The sequence below is a fragment of the Tupaia chinensis genome, unplaced genomic scaffold (genome assembly GCF_000334495.1).
Source record: "Tupaia chinensis unplaced genomic scaffold, TupChi_1.0 Scaffold000081_1, whole genome shotgun sequence".
NCBI classification, from domain to species: Eukaryota; Metazoa; Chordata; class Mammalia; order Scandentia; family Tupaiidae; genus Tupaia; species Tupaia belangeri.
In genome coordinates this window covers 5,542,781-5,567,730 of record NW_006159542.1, presented here as the reverse complement: position 1 = coordinate 5,567,730, position 24,950 = coordinate 5,542,781, and the positions used below count along the sequence as shown (strand labels likewise).

At 48.7% G+C, this 24,950-nt stretch overlaps 1 protein-coding gene, 1 non-coding gene and 1 pseudogene across 2 annotated transcripts in view; 2 read left to right on the top strand and 1 right to left on the bottom strand.

Moving 5' to 3' along the window:
• WHRN (whirlin) overlaps positions 1-24,950 on the top strand; it is a gene marked incomplete in the record, with an annotated part of 108,332 nt that overhangs the window by 53,949 nt on the left and 29,433 nt on the right. Inside the window, 1 exon segment of the mRNA XM_027769617.1 lies at positions 24,286-24,488. Coding sequence (XP_027625418.1) covers positions 24,286-24,488 — 203 coding nt within the window.
• Positions 2,811-3,282, bottom strand: LOC102491792 (protein FAM32A pseudogene; annotated as a pseudogene).
• On the top strand, positions 20,235-20,337 carry LOC114006776 (small nucleolar RNA U13). Its single transcript, XR_003548459.1, has one exon. It is a non-coding gene; the product is annotated as a small nucleolar RNA U13 (small nucleolar RNA).

Below are 24,950 nucleotides of genomic sequence, written 5' to 3'. Positions count from 1 at the left end.
TTGGGGGATCTTACTCTCCTGCGTTCCTGTGGCCATTCAATATGTCTAGTGTCCTCTCTTCTGCCGTCAGAGAGAGAAGAAAACATGGAAGGGGAAACTATGTCTCCTGAGCATGCCTGTTTTCTCATCTTCCTGGAGGAGGGTGTGGAGAGAGCGTCATTTGCTGGTGGCAGAGGGGGCAGCCATGTCCCTCCCAGGGCTCACCAGGGCCCCGTGGGTCTTTTTGTTGGACCACTGCAGGTATTTGGGTGGGTCCCAGATCCTGGCAATTCGTGGGACAGCGCAGTGTGTGTCACCCAAGTCCTTGATTTCTGTCTGGTGCGTGCTCCGTGAGGAAATGACGTTGCATGGTTGGGGGGGGGGTGGTGGTGGGAGACAGAAGGCAGATAAGACCCTGGTGCCCCGGCGACGTGCTGGCGGGATGGTGTTGAGGGAGATGATGACAGCCGGCACCCACTGAGGGGTTATTCTGGGCACCTCGCTAAGCACTTTTTACAGTCTGCCTTAATGACCCTCTGAACGGCCTCTGAGGTAGATGAGCAAGCTGAGGCTCAGGGAGGTCGTTGCTTACTTGGGGTCACAGAACAAGGGAATGGTGGCACTGGGATGAGGATCTGACACTAGAACCTCTGTTTTACTTGGATAGTCCTAAATTGGTGTGATGGAAAAAATAAGTGCGGACCGATGGCCCTTGGCAACCGGGTAGTCGGCCCTCCCCACTCCCCCCCAGTTTTCGCCGTCAGCACATTCGCGACACCTGCCTGGTGTTTTGCACAATCCGCTTTTAGATTCGGAACCTGGGGATTCTAATGACCATTCAGAATGTGTTTACGTCAAAGCTCGATGGAAACAGCAGAAGGGCTGGCATGACAGCAGGGAGGGCCTAGTAACAATAAGGGGCAGTGATTCTAGAGGTGGGTAACTTAGGGCAGGGCAGTCTGGCCTTCCTTCCGATTTACAGTAATGATTACCAGTAATGATACCGTCACTGTCAGCAAGGGGAGGCTGCCCTCTCTCTGGCGCTGGTGCTCAGTGAGCGCTGTCACGGCCCTGAGTCATTTCATCCTCCTCGACCCTGTGGGAAGGCACTAGAATTACCCCCATTTGATAGGACCATCAGGTGGAGCGGTGGTTAAGGCGCTGGACAATCCCACATGGCCAACCACGGTTCAAGTCCTGGACCTGATGGCTTGCTTTCCCCCTTCCCCTCTCTCTCTAACTGCGTGTGTGTGTGTGATCAAATTAAAATAGATGAATAAATAAATAAAATTAAATAAATAATTCTTTAAAAAAAAAAAAAAAGAAGAATTACTCCCATTTGAGTTGAGCAGCTGAGGCCCAGAGAGCTTAAGTCACACAGCCCGAGGTCACACAGCTAGGACATGCAGGAGCCGGGATTAGAATCCAGACCGGGAGGGGGGGCATTTGCAGTGTTCTCAGGCAGAGCTGGGGATCGGGGATGTGTCACAAGACAGGCCGTCAGGCAACTCAAGCTCACTCTGCTCCCAGGAAACAAGAGAGGAAAGAATACTAGACCTCTTTTTATTTTTTATTTATTTATTTTTTAAGAACTGTTTTTTGCTATATTCCACGGTTAGTATATAACAGCCCCAAACCCAACACTCGCTTTTTCTCTTCTGACTTGCTGGTTCTTTCAAGTTCTGTGTCAGCAGAGACCGTATCTCCCAGCAGCGTATGCAGTGATTCTCAACGGATACACATGGCCTCTCTGGTTCCAGCTCTTTAGCCCTGCCATGTGGGCCTTCCCATTGGGCAGCACCCATGTCTACGCAGGGCTGTGCTCTGCCCATTGTCACCCTGAGGTGTCCTTAGACCAGGAATGTCAAACACGTTTCAGAGGACATGTACAGTCTCTGGATAAATCTGCTTGGAGCCCCAGGCTATGGGTCGGGAGGCAAGCTCTGTCCGGGTTGCATTATAAAGAATGTTGGGATCGACCGGCAATGTCTGCCATGGCAGTGGACATGTCTGGAAGGAGTGAGCTGCAGGGAGGGACCACATGCTGGCCATGGGCTCAAGGAGACAAGGCAGATGTTCCGTGCTTGCCCGTGGTGGTGGTTCTACCACCCCGGCTGAGGGGGCAGTCATGAGCTATGAGTGGCTTCCCTAGGGCCTACACAGAATAGCAGAAGCTGCAAGCTACAGGGAGCTTGCAAAGGTGGCCCATGCTGGGTCCAGCAGGGTCTGCCCACTGCAGGTCACACCAGCATTAGCTCCTTATCCTTGGAGTCTGTCTCATCCAGGCAAAGAATAGCTGGTTGTTTTAAGTGTGTTAGAGGCAACTCCAGCTTAGACCCGTTCTTAGATGGCACTTACACAGAAGCGATCTTAACCTCTGGATGAACGCACAACTTTCCAGTTCAAACTAAAAAGCCTTCTTTCACTAGTTTGCCATAGGATGTGTGCACTTGACAGAGAGAGACATAAAGGGTGGGAGGTGGTGAGAAATAACCCCCCAGGGGGATGGCCATGCCACAATCCCTTCTCCATTCTCTTCTTGTGATTTTGGGCATGTGCGCATATGCACCTGGAGTGTTTTCAAATCATCGGGTCCAAGACTCAAACCATGCAGTTGTCCACGTGAGATCCAACCACTTCAACCTCCGTGCCACCTGCTGGCCTAAAATGACTTATCTTCTACGTGTTCCCAAGAAAGCAAAATTGAATAAAAGGACTGTCTTGCTTTTAATCAAGCTCCAGAATGAGGGCACACAGCTTTGAAAAATGCTGTCCCACCAGAGGATGCAAGGGTCTATGTACAGAAAAGTATTTCTAGAAAATAACAAAGGGGCCAGACATTACCCTGGCATCTCCTGCTTCCCCTCGGTGCCGCTCCGTACCCAGAGCCGGGAGGCTACTTCGTCCAGCTGACCTTGGGGATGTCATCATGCACTGTCAGAGTATCCAGGTGTCGGTTGAAGTCCTCTGCTCTCTGCTTGTGGGTTTTGGACACTTTCTTCAGGATCCTTTCCATCCGCCGCTTCTCCCACATCTTCTTGAAGGCCACCTGGGCCAGGGTCCACTTGTCCAGGCCGTGCCGCTTCTCCTCCTCGTTCTTTTTGCTCATCCCCATCGCTTCCAGCAGCTTCGCCTTGTCTTTGTCCTTCTTTTTCTTCTTCCGCTTGGTCACACCAAGCTCTGCAACACCTTTTAGCTTCAGGGGCCCCTTTTGGACCTGCTTGTAGTCTGCCATGACGCCTGTGCCTAGTTTACCGAATAGCTCTTTTTTTTTAAGAGAGATTTTTGCTACATGTGCTCGCCTGAGAGACAGAGAGACAGAGAGACAGAAAGCAAGAAATCACCCCCCACCAGGGGGGATGGCCACACCACAATCCCTTCTCCTCCATTCTCCTCTTGAAATTTTGAGCACGCACACACATGCACCTGGCGTGAATTTCAAGTCTCTGGACCCAGGACTCAAGTTGCAGTCGACCATGTGGGAGTCTAGCAATGTAACCATTACTCCATCTGCTGGTCCGTGCTCACACCCAGACACCCTCCGCAGTTCTCTTCCTTTGCATCTACACAACGATGGTACAAAAGCAACCGTTTATCGACTACTCGCTGCCAGCCACGCACCTGTCCAGGTGCTTCCCTGGGATCATTTTGTCCTCACGACAGCCCCATGGAAAGGTCCTGATTGTCCCTGTCCCCGTTTTCTTGAGGAAGAACCTGAGTCTTGGTGAAATTAAGCCTCTTGCCCCAAAGTGTGTTTTCCTTGGCAGAAAAGTGGTGATTCAAGCTCGGGTTGCTCAGGAGAGACCACGTGCCTTGCCATCCAGAGGTTAAGATCGTTTCTGTGTAAGTGCCATCTAAGAACGTGTTTACGCCAGAGTTGTTTTTCCACAGTCAGGATGGCCGAACACAGGCATCGGAGTGCCTCAGACTGGCAAAGCACTTTTTATTCTGTCCTGGGAAGAGTGTGTCCATGTTTCTCTGACTCCCAAGCCAGCCAGGAATCCGTATCTTTTTTTTATTTTTTTGAGAGGTTTTTTCACTATAGGGCGCGTGCGCTCGCCAGACAGACAGAGAGAGACAGAGAGACAGAAAGCGAGAAATCACCCCCCAGGGGGGATGGTCACGCCGCAATCCCTTCTCCTCCATTCTCCTCTCAGGATCTTGGGCATGCACGCACACACACCCGGCGTGAGTTTTAAGCCACCGGTGCCGGGACGCGAACCGCGGTCGACTACGTGGGAGTCCAGCGACATAGCCATTACGCTAACTGCTGGTTCCCAGGAATCTGTATCTTGTGCCAAGGCCATTTCCTTGGTGTGCTGCACATATTCTTGCCTGCTCGTAACTGGGCGTTGCCGGAAGGACTCCACAGCTAATGCTCGGGCTTGCCTAATGCCGCGGGCAGAAAGCGGGGCCCTGCAGCCCCGATGATGGGATTCCTGCAATCCCCTGTGCCCATATTGGCCAAGCTCAACTTCCGGGATGATTTTATTAAGAATTTGTAGGGCCTACCCTGTGACCTACTGGTTAAGGGAGCTGGATCTTACATGGTCAACTGTGGGGCTCAAGTCCCAACCTTGGCAGCTTGAAAACCAAGCCAGGCATGTGTGTGTGCCCCAAATCCTTGACAGGATGGGGAAATGGAAGAAAAGGGATACAGCCTGATCACGCCCCATTAGAAGGTACTTTCTTTCTCTCTGTTGTCTCTGTCTCTCTGGCAAGCACAGGTACCCTCTGAGAAGCTTTTTAAAAAAAAAAAAAATTGTGATGGGGTGCCAGCAAGTAGCATAGTGGTTGGGGGCACTGGACTTCTGCATGGATGACCATGGTTCGAGTCCTGGACCTGGTGGCTTGCTTTCTCACTTTCACTTCCTCTCTCTCTCTCTCTTAACACTCTGTCCCTCTCTGGGCAAATTTAAATAAATAAATAAATAAATAAATAAAATTAAATAAGATCCGGAATCCAGTGGCTTCTAAACTCATGCCAGGCGTGTGTGCACATGAGCCCAAAATTCTGAGAAGAGAATGGAGGAGAAGGGATGTGGCATGGCCATCCCCCTTCTAGGGGAGAGTGTGATTTCTTGCTTTCTTTCCGTCTGTCTCTCCAGCAAGCACACATGCCCTACAGCAAAAAAAAAAAAAAAAATCTCCTCTAAAAAAAATAACAAAAATTGTGGAACTAGCAGTTAGCATAATGGCTATGTCGCTGGCCTCCTGTGTAGTCGACTGCAGTTCGAGTCTCAGACCCAGCGGCTTAAACTCAACGCCGGGTGCGTGTGTGTGCGTGCCCAGATCCTGAGAGGAGAATGGAGGAGAAGGGATTGCGGCATGGCCATCCCCCCGGGGGGGGATTTCTCGCTTTCTGTCTCTCTGTCTCTCTCTGTCTTTCTGGCGAGCGCATGCACCCTGTAGCAAAAACCTCTCCAAAAAAAGAAAAAAAAAAATTGCGACTAAGACCGTATTTCAGTAAGAGAGTAGTATTTCATGGGAAACCAATAATAACAACAGCAGCCACTTCCTGACACCTGCAGTGGCCATGCCGTGCCACGTGTGGTTAAAAGCAGATGCCTTGGACTCAGACTCACTGCCAGGTCACTCTCTTCCTGACTCAGTTTTCTCGTCGGTGAAGTTGGGGTCATACTACCTCTAGGAAAGTTGTGGGGAAATGGAGTTAAAGTTCAAGTTTATTTTGGTGTTAAAAATGTTTAAATCTAGGCGTCATTTTTTCCTAACCGCATCTCCTTGAACTTCGTGAAGGTCCCATGTAGTGTTAGGAGCGGACACACGCTCACGCACCTGAGGCCCCTAGCCGGTGCCTGGCGCTCATAAGCCACCACAACATGGCAGCAGTTATTGTTAAGTGCTTTCCCGTGCTCTCGCAAGTGTGCGTGCTAGCGGTGACTGGTGCATACAGCATCTGTCGCTCTCAGGTCGCTGAGCAGTGTTGATGGAGAACGCTTTTTCCAAGAAGCCAGAAGGTGACTGAGCCCCGCCCCTCCTCCAGTCCCCAATGTACCACATTCTCAATCCTTCCTTATGGGACGCTTTAGCTGGGCTTTTGAAATGAGTGTTTATTAAACTGCAAGCATTCAAGGTTTAATAAAGGCAATAACTGCTCCCAGGCAGGCTGCAAACCAAAAGACTCCGTTTCTCCAGGGAGAGGGGTGAGAGCAGGAGCCCCGAAATGGCTTAACTTGGCCACAGGAAAAGTCGAGAGTATTTGTCCCTGTGCTCAGGATGACCCACCCTGTCTGCCAGAGGGGAGGGAGACAGCCACAGGGGCTGGCGGGAGCTTCCCTTCTCATCCATTGTTCCCAAGTGGCTGAGCAAAGGGCCTGGGGCAGGTGGCAGGGGCCGAAGGAGCTGGCTGGTGAAGATCTCAGTTGTTCTTCTGGCTTCACATGTGGCCGAGCCACGTTCACTGCCTGCACATCTAGGGTGCATCTGGTTTGCTGCAGTGGAGGTCGGCCTGGTCCCCCCTCTCACGAGGAGTTAACTGTTCACAAGCATTTCTCAGGGACAGGGCATTCCAGGGAGGTAGGTAACCACACGTGCGTTGGGACTTGGCCTTGGGTCTCTCTGAGCTCCAGGGGACCTCAGGCTGATTAAGACGCAGTAAGTGTCACAGCTGTGGCTGTCCAAACACCCAAGAACTCGGGTGTGCAGTAACCACGGACTCTGCTCACGGATCCTGAATAACACCTGGCACCTCTGTGTGCAGGCCCCATTCTGGGCACTGTATACACATCAGCCCCTTTGAACTTCACAGCCACCAGATGGTGAGGATCCCATCCCTTGTTCACTGATGTGAGGCTCAAGAGGTTAAATAACTTCCTGACCCATCGCCATATAGCCAGGAAGTGGTGGAACCAGGATTCGAACCCAGCAGCCTGGTCTGAGGCCTTGTAGTTAGCCCCTGCACTGACCTTCCTGAGCAAAACCTCAAAAGGGAGCAGACTGTCTAGGTGAAGAGGTCTGGCTGTGGCCGCAGAGAGGTGGTGGCTCGCTAGCTGGGCCTTGCAGGGCGTACTTGCTGAGCATCCCTGTGTGCCTGACATGCAAACAGGAGCTGAAAACACCCTCGCTACCCTCTAAGAGTGTGCGGTCTAGCCAAGGCAGTGACTGTGGAGGACTGTGGCTGGGCAGAGAAGCAGAGGAAGACATCTTCAGGTTTGGTCTGGAAGGCACATAGGCGTGGAGAAGGGGGGCCAGGCTTGCCGAGAGAAGCTGAGGGCCTGACAGAGAGGACAGGTGGGGAGGGAGCATGGGTGGGAAGGAGATGCTGGCTCCAGCTGCTTTTCTGGGTCTGAACAGCTGGCTAGATAAACCTAACACTGCATGCGGCATTAGGGTTGTTGTAGTAAATCCCACGGGCAAAGAGTTCGTTGTAAGCAGATGGAAGGAGGCTAAAGCTTTCGGAGTTCAGGGTGTCCAGACAACTGGGTGGAACCATGAGCTGGAGCTGTTGGCCCAAGCCCTTTGAGGAACCTGTTTCTTTTTTAGTGTTCCCCCTGCTTGTAAATACTGTAAGTTCAATAAATGAAACACACGCTAACTCGTGCAGGCAGTATTATAAGAGACCCAGCATTTCACCTCCTAAAGGCAACCTTTATTAGTGTGTCCTTCTTTTGAGATATAATTGCAATGCTATAAGACTCACTCTTTTTGAGTATACAAATCAATGGTTTTTAGTATATTCACAAGGTTGCACAGCCATCACCATTATCTATTCATTTCAGAACATTTTTATTACGCCTCCCCCCAAGTGTCCTTTGTCCCATTAAGTAGCCACTTCCCATTCTCCTCTTCCCCACTTCCTGAAAACTACTCATCTACTTCCTGTCTATTTGGGGCATCTCATATCAGTGAATCTTAGACTATGTGGCTTTCATTTCTGGCATCCTTCACTTTGCATAATGTGTTAGCACATACCAGCAAATTCCTTTTTATGACCGCATAGTATTCCATTGTGTGGCTATGCCACATTTTGCTTATCTATGCATTAGCTGATGAACATTTGGGTTAGCATCGTAGTGTCTTTTTTTTTTTTTCATTATTTTCTCTATATTTTTTTCATGGTTAATATTATAAGCTTAGATACTGTTCTGCATTCTACATTTTTCACTTGCATTTTCCCATGTAATGAAAAACTTCTCATAAGCACAATTTTGTAATAGTTGCATAGTCATGTTGCATGTTGTGGCTGAATTATAATTTACCTACTCGTTCCCTTGGAGTCAGGCATTTAGCTGTTTCTAATCGAAATAGCTTTTCAAAGGAGCAACAAGCGAGAGAAACCTCAGAGGACCTTTCCAGAGGAGTTTAGCCCACCTCCAAGCCTATCTGTGCCAGCAGGCTGCAAGTCCAGTGGGAGGAAGGAATGAGTTTTTCCCCAATTACTAAGAGGCATACATTGAGCCGGCTGGGCTAGTGAAGATTTCCCAGTGTGGCACAGTGGATCCCCCAATGCCCTGGGCTCTGCTACCCCCAAACCTCCCAAGAAATGGAAGAGAAGGCTGGGGAAATGATGGCCAATGTCATATTATGCCTCTCCCAAATTTTTACTTTTCTTTTTAGGATTTTTTTTTTAATTTTTACCCTTGACAGTATGATCTTTGTTTACAATTTGGAGAGTACAGAAAATGCAAAGAGCTTGAAATTGAAATTGCCTGAAATTCACCACTCAGTCAACTCCTGTGAACAGTTCGGCATTTTTCTTTCAGTCCTTTCAGCATCATGGCAGACCACATTAGAGAGGCAATTTTAAAATAACATTTAAAAACCGAAATTCAAACATAAAACATGTCACTGTAGAAGATGTAGACAAATTACACTTGGGAAAAAACTGATGTAGCAGTTTTGGCATGTATCCTCCCGGCTCGTCATGCCTACATGCAAAATTTATTTTTTGCAAAATTAGGATCCGGCTATTTTCCTTCCTCCACCCTCCATAACAATAAAGATGTGGATCTTTGTAAATTTTTTTGATTTTTAAGATTTTTTTTTTTTTTTTTTTTGCTGTAGGGTGCTTGCACTTGCTGGAGAGACTAAGAGAGAGGGAAAGTGAGAAATCACACCACCACCACCGCCACCACCCTTGCCACCACCCCCGCCCAGGAACGACTATGCTGCAGTCTATTCTCCTCCGTTCTCTGGATGTTGGGCACACATGCACATGTGCCCAGAATGATTTTCAGGCCGCCAGATTCAGGACCTGAACCACTGTCAGCCATGTGGGAGTCCAGTGCCTTAACTATTACATCACCTGCTGTCCCAAGAATGGGGATCTTTCTTTGTCAAAAAGACCTTTGCAAATATCAACTGAAAAAAAAAAAAAAAAACAACATGTGGAATGCAGTGCAGTGATCCTATTTTTTTTTAAAGGGAAACACATTCACTTGTACATAGTTATATACATGAATAGAGTCCCTTAGACTTCACCCAAGCAACTGATAATCTTAAACTCATCTTCTTAGGCTCAGTCCAGGGGCCTGAGACTTCAAAGTCTATGACCTCGCATGTGTTCTAAGAGGAAAGAGAGTGTTCTAGGCAGGGGAAAAGGGGTGTGTGTGAAGTTTCTAGTTTCTGTATACCCCTTTTTACTATTGGATTATTTGTACTATGTGCTTATTTTGGTTTTGTAATGAAAAACAAGTTTAATTGGGAAAAATCATTGTATGTCATTAAATATTCAACAGTATTTCTAATGGCATTGCAGGACTCACTGCACAGATATACTACAGGGTATTTGATTAATCACTAATTTCTAGACATTAGCAGGAGGTCTGGATTCTTTTTTATAAAGTTGAATTTTGCTTCATTTTCTGAGATTATTTGCTTGAGGTTAGTTCCTATAAGTAGAGTTGCAAAGGTTTCCCCCCCATTTTGTCAGATATTCCTTAGCAAGTTTGAACCAAGTGTGCACCAGGTGGCAAAGTGCCCAACGGTCACCTAGTGGGGGTTGGGAGGACCTTCGGGTGTTCAGTGCTATTAGGTTATAATTCAATCGTGTCACAATTTATTTTGGTACTCAGAGTGTCCCAGGTGGGGCACAGCAGTCCCTTCAAACTGGCTACTTTTAATATGTGGCTGCCATTCTCTCCGTACTTCCTTACCATCTGGCCCAGGAAGATGATTCAAGCTTTCCTTGTATATTTCCTGCCTCGACCTTGGAATCAGCCATTTCTCCAGGGTCCCTGTTTCTCTCAGTGGGGCATGACATTGAGAAATAAAGACCTGGGGCTGGTAGGTGACATGGTGGTTAAGGCACTGGACTCTCACATGGCTGACAGCAGTTTGAGTCCCAGACCTGGTGGCTTGCTTTCTCACTTTTCCTCTCTCTCTGATCAAATTTAAAAATAACAATAAATAAAATAAATAATTCTGGAAAAAAAAAATCAAGACCTAGCTGTTGTTAGTCAGTTTCTTTCTTGATCTTCTTTTTCCAGCCAGTTCATTACTGTTGTATAAAAATGATCATTGGTTTTTGCACATTGAATTTGTATTCTGCAACTTTATTGAATTTTTAAATCAGGTCTGAGAGGTTTTGGTGGAAGTTGTTCAATGTATTAGATCGTGTCACCTGCAAAGACTGTCGGACTTCCTCCTTTTCAATTTGGATGCCTTTTATTTATTTATTTTTAATTATTTATTTTACTTTATTCATCCATTTATTTTAATTTGACCAGAGAGACACAGAAAGAGAGTAAGGGAAAGTGAGAAAGCAAGCCACCAGATCTGGGACTTGAACTGTGATCAGTCGTGTGGGAGTGTCCAGTACTTTAACCACCATGCCACCTGCTGGTCCCTAATGCCTTTTATGATTTTACTTGCCTAATTGATCTTGCTAGGACTTCCAGCACTGTGTTCAATACCAGTGGTGAGAGTGGACATCCTTGTCTTGGTCAGCTTTTTAGAGAAAAAGCTTTCAACTTTTCCCCACTCATATGACGCTAGCTGTGGGTTTATCATGCCCGGCCTTTTAGTGTATTGAGGAACTTGCCTTCTGTTTCTAATTTGCTGCAAGTTTTTTTATCATGATGGGATATTGTATTTTGCCAAATGCTTTTTCTGTGTCTATTGAGATCATATCACTTTTGTTCTTCATTCTGTTGTTTATTATACTTACTGATTTGCATAAGTTAAACCATCCTTGCATCTCTGGAATAAATCCCTTGTCATCGTAGTGTATAATCTTTTTGATGTGCTATTGGATTCAGTTTGCTAGTATTTTGTAAAGGATTTTTATGTCTATGTTCATCAGAGACATTGGTTTGTAGTTTTTTCTCCATTTTTGTCTGGTGAATTTCTTTCTGCTTTGGTTTTTTGAAATAGCTTGAGAAGGATTGACACTAGTTCTTCTTTAAAATTTTTGAAATTTCTGTAGCGAAGCCATGCAGTCATCTGGTTCTGGACTTTTCTTTGTTGGAAGACTTTTATTATTCAGTCTCTTGTTGTCATTAGTCTCTTCAGGTTTTCCATCTCTTTCTGGTTTAGTCTTGGTAGGTTGTGTATGTCCAGGAATTCATTCATTTACTCAAGGTTATCCAATTTGTTGGCATATAGTGGGATCCTGATAGTTCATAATAGTCTAATGATCTTCCATATTTATTTTTTAAAGTTCATTTCTTTCTTTCATGAGTGAGAGAGAAAGAGAGAACTCTCATCAGTTCTTTTACACTGAGATCCACCACCATCACCACTACCCCACCCCAAAGTCATGAGCACACACAGCCAGAATGTTTCGGAAGGCCCCAGTTGCAGACCCAGAACATTCCCATGTTGATCAGTCTCACAAAGCTTCGCATTATCGCTGTGCTACCCTCCAGTCTCCAATCTTCTGTATTTCTCTGATATCAGTTGTAACGCCTCCCTTTTTGTGCATCATTCTTTTTCGTAGCTGTATAGTATTCCATTGTGTGGCTGTATCATACTTTAATTCACCTCTCTTTGACATTTCAGTTGTTTTTCAATATTTTGAAATTACAAACAATGCCACAATAAGTATCTATGTGTGTGTGTATTTTCTCACTTTTGGGAGTGTATCTTCATGGTAAATTTCTGCAAATGAGATTCACAGGCATTATACCATTGTGAATTCCCACCAGTTACGTGTGAGTAACCTGTTTCCCCAGAGCCAACGGGTGCTGTCCAGGTTTTTATTTTTTCCCCTAATCTTATAGGTGAAAAATGGAATCTTGACGGAGCTTTACTTTGTAATTATCTTATTATGAGTGAAGATAAACATCTTTTCATATGTTTAAAGCACTTTTTATGTCTTTTTTATAACTTGTTTGTGTCTGTTTATTTATTTATTTACTTTGCTATTATTTTCTCTAAAATTTAAGAATTCTTTATAGGACCAGCTTTGTGGCACAGCAGTAATGTACTGCTCAAGAGAAGCCTGATCTGGGACCAGCAGTTGGCATAATGGCTACGTCGCTGGACTCCCATGTAGTCAACCGCGGTTCAAGTGCCAGACTCGGTGGCTTAAACTCATGCTGGGCATGTGTGCATGCATGCTCAAGATCCCAAGAGAAGAGTGGAGGAGAAGGATTGTGGCGTGGCCATCCCCCAGAGGGGCTATTTCTCACTTTCTGTCTCTCTGTTTCTCCCTTTTGTTCTTCATTCTGTTGTGTATTATACTTGTTGATTTGAATGAGTTGAACCATCCTTGCATCTCTGGGATAAATTCCTCATCATCATAAAATTAATTTTTATTTATTTTTTTCTTCTTTTTGCCAGAGGATGTGTGCTCGCCAGAGAGAGTAAGCACTCTTCAGTGGGGTGCGGTCACGCTGTAGTTCTGTTTCCTCTGTTCCTCCCTCCCATCCAGATTTTGGGGCATGCACACACACATGCTGTTTCATTTTTCAAGCCACTGGAACTGGGATCTGAACAGCAGTTAGCCGATGTTTTCCAGCTTCTTTACCTACTGGGCTACTGGGCCAGCCCTAAGTTATTTTAAAAGAATGAAGTTATTATTTTGTTTTTTAAAAATGAATAGATTGTTTTTGTTGGGGCAATTTTAGGTTTATAGGAGAACTGAGCAGGAAGTACAGAGAATCTTCTTATACCTCTTCCCATGCCCTTTTCATAGACAGCTTCCCTTATTAGCACTCTGCATCAGTGTACAGAAGTACATTTGTTGCCACTGATGAGCCGGTATTGATGGCATTATCATTGACCCCAGTGCTTGGTTTATAGCAGGGTGTCCGTTTCCGGTGGCTTTGATAAATGCACAGTGTCACGTACCCAGCATTACCCTTCCACCCTCCCTGCCCTGAGCACCAGGCAATCACTGGTCTTCGATCTTCACAGTGTCCCCACCGTGTTGCTTATTCCAGAGTGTTATACAGTCGAAATTGGATAGTGCGTAACCATTTCACACTGACTTCGTCCCCTTATCAGTATTCATCAAAGTTACTCCATGCACGCATTTATTTTTTCACATGAATTTTTTTTTTTAAGGCTTTTGCCCTAGGGTACATGTGCTCACTGGAGAAAGACAGAGAGAGACAGTGACAGGGAAAGTGAGAAATCATCCCCCTCAGGGGATGGCCATGCAGCAATCCCTTCTTCTCCATTCTTCTCTCGGGATTTTGGGCATGCACGCACCCAGTGCATTTTTAAGCACCCAGTGTGATTTTTAAACCAGCAGCTCCAGGACTTGAACCATGGTCTAGCCCCTCAACCATCATGCCACCTACTGGCCCCTCACATGAACGTTTATATCAAAGACTTGTTGGTGTGTTTATTGGGAAGTGTAACTGTTAACTTTTTAAGTGAACTGAGTAAACCGATACCTGAATGATGGTGAACCTTTCCAAGCAAGGGGTTTAACCTTTCCAAGAAAGGGGTTTTTTTCTTTCCATTTGTTGAGCCCATGTTGAGTGGTTTGGGAATGTTTAAATAAGTTTTCTTCAAATATGCGTTGCACATTTCTTGTGAAATTTCTTCCTAAGTTGTTGTCTCTTCTTTTGCCGTTACAAATGGGTTTCCCGTCCATCCTGTCTTCTGACCGGTTACTGTGTGTGTATATGAAGGGCATGGACTTGAACCTGAGACCTCTCTGATTCTTGCGGGTCTGTAGAACACAAAGTAAGTGAATAGTTTGGGTTCCGGGCCAGCTTTGCTGCAGCTGACCAAGAGACCGTGGTCTTGTGACACCCCTCCTGGGTCTCTCAGATCAGTTTCCTTTTCCTCAGCATGAGGGGCTGGATAAGTACGTGCCATTTATTTCCCAGAGCGTGAGTCCTGCAAAAACAAAATTGTGATTTGTGTTTTTACCTTTTTGCCTCCTGTTGATTGAAGAAATGGGATGCTTTTCTCCTGTGACAGTCTGCAGAGCTGGGCTGCAAGCATCCATCCTCCCTGTATGCTCTGAACTTGTCAAATTTAACCTTTACATCAGTGGAAATGTCTCCTGCTTGTCTGCAGGAACCGGAACTGGCAGGGAACGAGCTTGCTTGTTTGTATGTTTGCTCATCCATTCATTTCATCGTTTATTCCTTCATTCATGGATTCCATCAGGCATCTGTCAGGGACTCCCATGTGCCATTCAAGGAAGATGCAGCTCGCTGGCTTTGAACTCACTATTTACAGTCCAACACAATCTCAAACTGCAGTGCTGCAGGGGGCAGCCCCCACCCCCCGGGGAGCTCTTGGTGTTGGGGGGCAGTGGGGAGATTCGTGAAACCTGCCTTGGAGAGTGTGGTCGGAGATCATTTCTTGTCAACGAAATCATTTGAGCCAAGACCTGGAGGCCGAGTAGGCATTATTCTGGTGGGAATGGAGGGAACAGTGTTTTGGGTAGAGGAACATCGTATGTAAAGATCCTGAGGTCGGAAAGGGCTCTATCTCTCTGAACTTAGAGATGGATGGCAAGGATAGTTGGACTGGAAAAAACTGGGGTGGGGGGGTGGTAATAGGAGATGGACTAGTGAGCAAAGATCACCCATTGGGCTAGAGAAGGAGGAACTTGGAAGCCGGAAAGGGTGTGACAAAGTCAGCTTTGCAGTTTACATCAGTCCCTGTGCTAAACAAGGAACATATTGGGGGTGGGGAGAATGGAAGCAGGGAGGAGCTTGAAAGACTGCCATGATGGTGCAGGTGAGAGACAGCCATGGCTGGGACCGGAGTGAAGTTGGGGGAGATCAGAGCATCCTTTTGGAGGAAAGGTAAAATCCACTGGCCTAGATGAGGGGTCTAGTGGACTTGGAGATTTTAAAGCACTGAGATTGGCAGCCCTAGAGAAAGACTGGGCTGGGAGGAAGGACAGGGGAAGGTCAGGGGTTCGATCTTGGGGTGCGTCTAGAACTGCACTGTTAGTATAGTAGCCATTGGTGACAGTGGCTGGTGAAATGGAGCTATTATGACTGGGGACAGGAATTTTTCATTTTATTTTACTTTTTTTTTTTTGAGAGGTTTTTGCTATATTGCGTGTGTGCTTGCCAGAAAGACAGAGAGAGACAGAGAGATAAAAAGCAAGAAATCACCCCCCGGGGGGATGGCCATGCCACAATCCCTTCTCCTCCAATCTCCTCTTAAGATCTTGGGCATGCACGCACCTGTGCCCGGCATGAGTTTAAGCCACCGGGTCCAGGACTCGAGCCAAGGTTCAGCGACATAGCCATTATGCTAACTGCTGGTCACCATTTTATTTCACTTTAATTAATGTAAATCTCCATAGCAGTGACCACTCTCTTGGACATACAGATATGGAACATTTTCATTACTGCAGATGATTGTCCGGAGAAGGGCCGGTTTAGAGGGCCTCCGAGTCATCTGATTTGAAATGTTGAATGGTCAAATCCGAGCCTGGAGCTCAGAACAGCATCTGGGCTGGGTTCAAATCCTGCTCTGTTTCTTGCTTGTTTGGTGTTCTGGGAAAGTGCCTGTACCTTGCTCGCCTCACTGCCCCTCTATAAAACAAGAAACCGTCTGTGACCCTGTGGCACTTAAATTAGAGCTACATTGCACGAACTGTATGAGGTAGCTGGCCCAAGCAATAACCCTGACCTCAGAGGTCGGCCTTATTCTCCTCTGCAGTTTCTGTAACTCTGAAAGCCTGCAGGAAGTATTCAGGACTGGCCTCTCCACCCTGTCTCTGACCTTGGGCAAGTCCTTTTCAGTCTCTGGCCTTAGTTTTTCCACTGATGACTTAGGGCGTCAGAGCAGGTCTTCATCAGCGGCCGCCCATGTCGTGGGCAGAGTGAGCAGGCACTGATGGCGGATCTGCCAGTGCCAGAGAAGGAACCAGAAGGAAGCAGGGCCATTGGGGCAGTCAGGTGCCCCGGCTCTTCCAGTTCTATCCATGGCATTTCCAGCTGGGTTCTGCCCTACGGGAGCACTAAACCAGAGAGGCCTGTGTGATGGGCTCGCCTAGACCCAACCCTGACCCCGAGCTTGCTCCAAGACCCTTCTTAGCATTTACCTTGATCTTTGCATTAACTTTCTTATGTTTATATAGACAGAGTTTATGGAATCGTTTGGGAAAAAATGAATGTTGTCTCATGAAAACTGCATTGCTCACTTGTACTGAAAGGAAAACAAAAGCCCATTAAAGTTTTATACCTGACATGGAAAACGATTAAAGATTCATAATTGCAATAAAACTCTTTAATAGAATTTGAGTTTTCACCAGAGTAACGCTGCGAACAGCCAGGTTTCCACTCAAAGCCACAAATCCCACTGTAGCACATTCTTGGGAAGGTGGTGAAGAGGCCCTGAAATAAACTTCTGTCCAAGTCCCGGCCAGCGTGGCTTCGCTGGTGAGTGCATCCATAGGATGGATTCTCACCTCCTGCCTCAGCACAGGATCACACTGTGGGCCGGTCTCTCTCTCTCCAGCCTCTGGTACAGGTGCTCAGAGCTACTGCCATCCTACCGGGGTTCTTCCTCCTAGTCTGTGTTCAGCTCCCTTGTCAGGCATGCAAAGAAGACCTACTGTGCACATGGCATGCTGCGCAGGGCTGAGAGGGTTAGGGGTGGAGAGGGGCAGCCTGGCTTTGCTCAGAGGAGGAGTTGCTATTGGTTCTAGCGGGACGTGGCAGAGTACGGGCCACATCTCCCAGCCTTTGTCACTACTTCCAGGCCTCTGCCTTCTCCTGTGATGTGGGGATAATGGTGTGTGCTTGGCAGCTGAAGTTGGACGCAGGGCGTAGGGAGGAGACAGGAGGAAGGTGCAGGGCGAGGGTGTCATTATGAGACCCTGAGGAGGCAGAATGGCAGGATTTTGTGGGCGAGTAATCAAAGGGTGACCTCGGGGTAAAAGCACAAGATTTCCAAAGCGCAGCCCACGTTTACTGAGTACTTGCTGCATGTCAGATCCTCTTTTACAAACACGATATATTTATGTTCCTTCCGTAAACATTCCCTAGGCACCTACTATGTGCCAGACTCTAAGTGCTGAGGACACAGGGGTGAGTGTATTAATTCACCCGTGAGTTAGGTACTGGTAATTCTCCCCATTTTCCAGAGGAGGTAACTGAGGCACAGAGAAACTAAGAAAATCACCTAAGGTCACACACCGAAGGAGTTTTGAGAGAGCGAGAGGGGGCTTTAACTGAGATCAGCTGAGCACGCTCTGCTGCTCCAAGGGTTTCCTCAGTGCTCCGGTGCCTGCCTCAGACCTAGCAGCAGTGCATTTCCTCTTCCTGGGGTTGGCAAGTTCCAGGAAAACCAGCGTCCTGCCCTCGTCCAATCCCTCGTGCTCTGAGTGTTCGGAACACATGCCTGCCACTCGGGGCTGTGGGTGATGGAGGAGTCCCTCCTCTGCTCTAAAACGAGGGCATTCCCATGGTCGACCCTGTGCTCCGCCATCACTGCTGATGGATAGGACGCCCATGGTGACACATAAAATAAAGCCCCCTTTATTTGTGTTTCCTTCCATGTCCTCTCTCCCCGCACCCCAGAGTGAGCCGAGCAACGTTAGGCCTCTATTGCTCTTTGCACTTGTCTGTCCTTTCTCCGGCGTGACCTGTTCTGATGAGTCCTGGGGACTGGGAGGTTTTCTTGGCTAGCCCCAGGGCCCCGGCTTTGCCCTGGCCTCGCTCTGTGGCCTTAAACACATCCCTGTCCTTCCTGTGCCTCAGTTTCCACCTCTGTAGGAAATCCCTGGAAGGCGCTGGCCAATGCAGGCCCTTGCCTGTGTGTTTTCTTACCCCATTTACCTGCCTGTTGTCTGACTTCAACCTGGCTTTGCAGGGTAAGAAACAGTCACATTTCAGCAAATAAACAGAACCCGCAGTTGTTCTCTGGAAAGGAACAAGATGAAGACCTTTAAACATGCCACCTCCAACTTCACAGTACACACACGCAAGGAAAAGGGGAAGCAGATGAGAGGAGAGGGGAGAGCGGGAACAACCGACACCCCCCTCCATTTACAATGGCGTGAGCGGCGCCTGTGTGCCAGCGCTGAGTGGAGGTAACAGTGGCACGGGGTGACAGGAAGAAATGAGAAGGGCCAGGGCTCACGTGCTGACACATCTGTTCACTTCCTGTGTGACTAGAGGCCTGGAGCAAGCTGAACCTGCCTCCACGATGGGGAAGGGAAGCAAAGGGGGAACTATCAGAGCCACTCATGCCCAGGCTGTGTGCAGGATGGTCCCCTTAGATTCTCACAGCTAGGGAACCAGCAGTTAGCGTAATGGCTATGTCGCTGGACTCCCACGTAGTCGACCGCGGTTCGTGTCCCAGACCCGGTGGCTTAAAACTCACGCCAGGCAAGTGTGTGTGCGTGCCCAAGATCCCAAGAGGAGAATGGAGGAGAAGGGATTGAGGCGTGACCATCCCCCCTGGGGGGTGATTTCTCACTTTCTGTCTCTAATGTCTCTCTCTGTCTGTCTGGTGAGCGCACGTGCTTTATCGTGAAAACCTCTCCAAATAAATAAATAAATTAATTAATTAATTAATTAATTAAAAGATTCTCATAGCTCCCTGGGGACTGGTGGTACCACGCCCCCGACAGGTGAGAAAACAGACTCAGAGTGTGCTTGGGAGCTGTGCAGGGCCCCCAGCTACTGTGTCATGGTTGCCTCGTTCCAAAAGCCAAGGGTGGGGCCAGCAGGTGGCATAGCGGTTAAGGCACTGGACTCTCACATGGTCAATCACAGTTCAAGTCCCAGACCCAATGGCTTGAAAATCACGTCAGGTATGTGTATATGCATGCCCAAAAATCTCAAGAGGAGAATGGAGAAGGGATTGAGGTGTGGCCATACCCCCTAGAGCTGATTTCTCACTTTTCCTCTCACTGCCTCTCTCTGCCTCTGGTGAGTGCACATGCCGTGTGGCAAAAACCTAAAAAAAAAAATTAAAAATAAAAAAAGTCGAGAGCGCAGTATAGGATGGAACTGCACCCCTGCAGCTGCAGGGCGCTGCTGTGAGCAGCAGGGAGATCCTGGCCCTGTCTGAAAGTGTTGTGTGAGCTCACTTTAAACGCAGCGCCCGCTGCAATGTGGACCACTGTCCTGACAGGGCTCTGGACCCCAGGAAGCTCTCCAACAAGCAGGGGAAGTGGACAAAGCTGGACCCCAAGAATGGGGTAACTCAGGTCAGTTCAGCTGCTGGGGAGGGCTGCAGGAGCCCCTGAAGCCAGTCTGCCTAGAACTCTGGTTTTAGAACAGGCCCTGGAGGAAAAGATAGGAGAGAATTGCAAAGAGACTGCAGACAGCGGCTTATCGCAGTGGTTACACAGTGCCCTGTGACTGGAAGGTTCCTAGTTCACTTCCAGAGGTCGTCCCGACCTCGCTGGGTGCACGCATGCCCGTGGTTCTGGCTGGCTGAAAGTGCGGACAGCTGGCTCGCTCGGCTGCCGGGTGGATTGTGGCATGGGAACCCTGTGCATGAGGTTGCTCTCTTTCTGTATCTTTCTTCTCTTCTCTCTCCTATGGAAGAAACAAACAAACAGAGTAAAAGAAGACCCTAGGAAGCCAGGCTCATGTAGGCCAGGCTTCCCTGGGTGTGACCTCCATTTCACACTGTTCCCCAGCCGGGCTGCCCAGGAACCCCACGCTGCCTCCCACACCTCTGGCAGGGATGCATTCATTTCATGGGCATCAGAGAAAATGGAGATAGCACAGCAAAGCTGTGATCGCTCCGAGGATGAGGCTGCAGAGAGCAGCATGCTGGGTCATTCACAGACTTGAACTGCATACACTACAAGTTTGGGACCCAGCCCCACGAGAGCCCCTGTCCCCCAGATACCTCCCCCTCAGGGCGGCCAGATCTAGGCAATAGAAATATAGAGGATGGTGATCCTTTTGTGGTTGATAAGCGTGGTGATTGGGTTTCCCGAGGCCGTGTGGGGGGTGCCTTTCTCCAGCCTCGTTATGATGCTGGCTCAGTCCCCTTCTGACGTGAAAAATGCAGGGTGCCCATTGAGGTCTGAGTTTTAGATACATAACAAATACTTTTTTTGGTATTTATGTGAGGGGACTTCAAAAAATTTGTGGAAAAATAAAAGTATGAGTTTAGGACCAGTCCATTGCCTCATGGTTAAGGTGGCTGGATCCCACATGGCTCACTGTGCAGTTCAAATCCCAGACCCGGCAGTTTGACAATCATGCTAGGAACATGTACATATCCACAATTCCTAAAGGAGGGAGAAATGGAGGAGAAGGGATTGCGGTGTGAGCTTGCCCCTTAGGGGATGCTTTGTCTCTCTGCCTCTCTTCTGTGAGCACACGTGCCCTCTAGCAAATTTTCTGTTAAAGGACAAGTTTATTTTGATGCAAAAAAGTTCATCAAATGATGCATAGTTTTTTTAAAGAATTAATTAATTAATTAATTATTTTAGAGAGTTTTTTTTTTTTTTTTTTTTTTTGCTATAGGGCACATGTGCTTGCCAGAGAGACAGAAAGAGACAGAAAGCAGGAAATCACACCCCTCTCTGGTCCCTATTATTATTTTTTTTAATTTGACCAGAGAGAGACAGAAAGAGCGAGGGAAAGTGAGAAAGCAAGCCACTTGAACCACATCAGCCATGTGAGAGTCCAGCACCTCAACCAGCAAGCCACCTGCCAGTCCCTGTACATAGTATTTTTTTAATACATTTTTCATGAACTTGCTGACTCTCCTTCATGAGGCCGTGCAATATTTGGGGTCACATACATTTAAAGTACTGCATTTGTAGTTTATCTGAAATTCGAGTTTAATGGGGCACACTGCATTTCACCCAGCAGCCCTGCACCCTAGCCTAGAGTGGCCAGGCAGAGGCCGGTGGGGTGAGTTGTCCCTCCATCTCTGCCATGCCTGGCTTGCACCTGCAGGAGCGGCTTACCCATGGAAGGATGCCCACACCTATCTAAACTCTCAAATGCTAGTTCCTTTAATTAAATTGTCGGGCTGAAATCAAGTGTGTTATAGGGAAGATTAAAATTGATTCCTTGAGCTCAGCAAGAGGCAGAGCTGTCGAAGGGGCCACGGAAGACAACAAAGCACTTCAGCGGGTGCCAAGTGCAGCCTGGGCTCCAGCTCTGAGCGGTGGTGGCAGTGGAGAGGACTCATGCTGGGCAGAGGAGAGGCGGAGCTGCCACACGGGGAGGCTGTTTAGTGAGTTAGGTCCCAGTGGGTTTCTTCTCTGCTCTCAGGAAGGCTCGAGTGCCTGGGAGAGCTCTCCTTCACTAAAGCTCTGCTCGTTAGTCAGAAAAGGCCGAGAGTGAGTGAAAGAGAGACCGAGGCCAGGACGGGCAGTGGAGGCTAGGGTGGGACTGGCACTCTCCACGCCTTCACGCATAAGCACTTACTGAGTGCTTGCTGGATGCTAAGAGTTGAACTGGATGTCAGGTCTCATCTCAAGCTCTTTACAGGGAGACCAGCTGGAGCTGCTTGAGTTCTCGGGACCTGGGTTTCCTAAGCAGGGAGCCCAGAGACACAGAAAGGGAGAAGGAATTATAACAAGGGTAAAACACGGGGCATTGGGAAACGGAGACTGATGACTGTAGAAATTTGGAGAAGGATGATCCTGGACTAGGATACCCTTTTACACCCAAGGGAAGTGAGTCCTGAAAACTCCTGGATGTATCTGTGGGGTCACATGGCAGGAGCTGCTGAGTCTGGTGGCACAGAGGTCACAGAGCCAGGATGCACCCAGGCCTTGCACTCTTTGAAACTCTTTACCATAGTGTTTCCGGTTTTTGCTTTTGTTTTTCAAGGTTTTGCCATACGGTACATCGCTTCCAGGAGAGAGACTGAGAGGGGAAAGTGAGACAGCACCCCTCTAGGAGGGATGGCCACGCTACAATCCCATCTTCTCCATTCTCTTATTGGAATTTTGGGCACACACCTAATGTGATTTTCAGGACACCAGGTCCGGAAGTCCAGTTGCTGTCAGCCATGTAGGAATCCAGTGCTTTAACCACCATGCCACCTGCCGGCCCCTCATGGGAGGTTTCTAAGCGGAGAAGAACGTCGGGGAAGCACAAAGCAATGAAACCCATCTGGCGCTGTGCCTGTGGCCTGTTTAGAGGTGAAGGCACAGTGAGGGAGATGCACAGGAGCCGAGGTTGGAGCAGATGGGGGCCCCAGTAGGGGCTGTGTGGGTGGAAGAAGGGGTGCACTGAAGGCTCTAGCGGAAGGATCTACTCTGAGCAGTGAAGGCAGAGTCGGTGATGCGGCCTGGCCTTCAGATCAGGCGGCTGTGGGGGGTTAAGAGAGCATGGCAGGAGGGTGGCTCTGGACGTGCGGGGTTGTGGCGGTGCCACGTGTCCCGTGGGGCCAGCCTGATCTGGCTTGGCACCGCGGCACTCCTCTTGCCTCGCTCTGTGAACACACGCTATTTGCCGACCCTCTCCTAGCGTCCGTGTCCTCTCTGGTGAGGTGAGAGCAGGCTGCTCCTTTGTAGGACACTGGGGTTTCTGAGAAAGGAGGGACACGTAAAGGGCCAAACACGGCGGAGTACTGTACCTGTGCCTGCTGGGCCGCGGCAGAGATGGTCCTGGAGCTAGGAACGGAGGGGATGTGAGACATGTTATTCTTTTTTCATTGCCTTCCCACTGTGTGCTGGGCCCTGGGGGCCCTGAGTAGAGAGGCTGATGGGGAGACCCGATTATAGCACAAGCTTGAGCTCGCTGTCGACTGTGAGGCCTGCGGAGGAGCAGCAGGTCCCCGGTGCAGCATCCCGGTACAGCAGCACGTAGTAGGGCTGCAGTAAATGTTGGTGCGTGCTTGAAATGCAGCACAGACCACCCGCTCTGCCTGGACTCATGCAGGAAGAGGCCTCAGGCTCCTCTGAGCATGCAAAAGCTGCTGCAGAAGGGAGAGGTGAGGCCCGAATTTGCAGCCACTTTGCGTACTGGGAACTCGGCTGCAGGCCAGGAAACTGGGGGCCAGGGCGTTGGTCCTCAGCCTTGTCAGCACATCTTCTCTCCTGGACTCCCATGTGGCTCGTGTCTTCCCACTCTTGCTTTGAAAACTACTGGGTAAACCCCACGGGAGTTGGCCGTGGGCTGCAGCAGGCTGGGCTGTTGGACAGGAGCTTAGAGTAACTGGCGATATAAAGCTGTCATTCAAGGCCATGGGGAGGCAGGACCCTGGACAGCTGTGGCCCAGCCAGAGCCTGACTGTGCGGCTGTGAAAGGAAACCCTCTGAGTTTAAACCTGCCGGGTATCTTGCAGACGAGCCCCATCGCACACTGCAGCCCTTTCCCTCCCAGCCCCGTCTCTTGCTCACATACTTATTTTTGTTGCAAAACTACGGCGTTTTTGGTTGTTTATTTTTTCATCTAAAAATGGTATTTTTTGCATTACAAAATGAAACTGCCTGCTTGTTGTGAGAATCCAAGCAGTATGTATTGCTTTCACGGGAAGCTAGTTTTCTCGTGTGTTGCTTTTTTTCTGTAGTACATTACAATGTTGTTTATCTTAGGCACTAGATGCGTGCTCAAGGTAAAAATCTCAACCATGCAGAAGCGAGGCAGGAAAATAAAGGAAGTCTGCCTTCATGGCTCTTGCTCATCCTAACCGCAGCTCCGCCCCCGTGCTGGACTCTGAGATGGCTTGTTTCTAGATCAGGGGGCCCTCGAGAATGCCACTGTAGACTCACCTTCAAAGCCATTCCGAGTCAGGGAGGGGGCCCCTTCCAGTAACAGGAGCAAGGACCTCCGTGTCAGAATTGGAAGGCAGGCTTTGCCACTGACCTGCTGTGTGACCTCAGGCATCCCTATGACCTCTCTGAGCCTCAAGGACCTCCTTGGCAGAAGGGCCAGAGGAGAATTAGAACAGGGCTGTGGAGCTCCTATCATGAGTCTGCAGTGTCCTGCAGCGTCCTGCAGACGTCCAGGTGACCGTGCTGTGTGGTCTTGGCAGGTTGGGGACCAGATTCTGGAGGTGAACGGGCGGAGCTTTCTCAACATCCTGCATGACGAGGCGGTCAAGCTGCTCAAGTCGTCTCGGCACCTCATCCTGACAGTGAAGGACGTCGGGAGGCTGCCCCACGCCCGCACCACCGTGGACGAGACAAAGTGGATTGCCAGCTCCCGGATTGGGGAGATTGCCGCGAACTCAGCAGGGTCTGGCTACTCTGCTCACTCTGGACAAAAGCCAGTGGCAGCCCCTCCCATCCTCCCACAGCGCTGGTTCTCAGAGCCTGGGGTTGCAACACTAGGGTCTCTTTGATTACAGGGCACGACTGTGGGCATGTCCCTCTCCTCTCCTGACCTCAGTGTCCCCATGGGAAGCAGAAATAACAGGCTTCAGCCCCATCCTTTATTTGCCCTTGGGCAAACACTTCCTTCATTCTTTGGTGTGTAATTGCTCCATTGGAAACATGCGATGGTACCCCAGCCCCCATCTCAGATCTGTGAATGAAGTCGTCTGGGTGAAAGAGTCTCAGCTGTCATGAAATGAGACATAGCTGTCAGTAACATCAAGTGTCGCCTTTGATCTCCATCCGCTGTCAGCCTACTGGCTGGTGGCCCCAATGCCCAAGGCAGCGCTCTCTCTTTTCTTACCTTAGAAAAGCATGAGGGGCT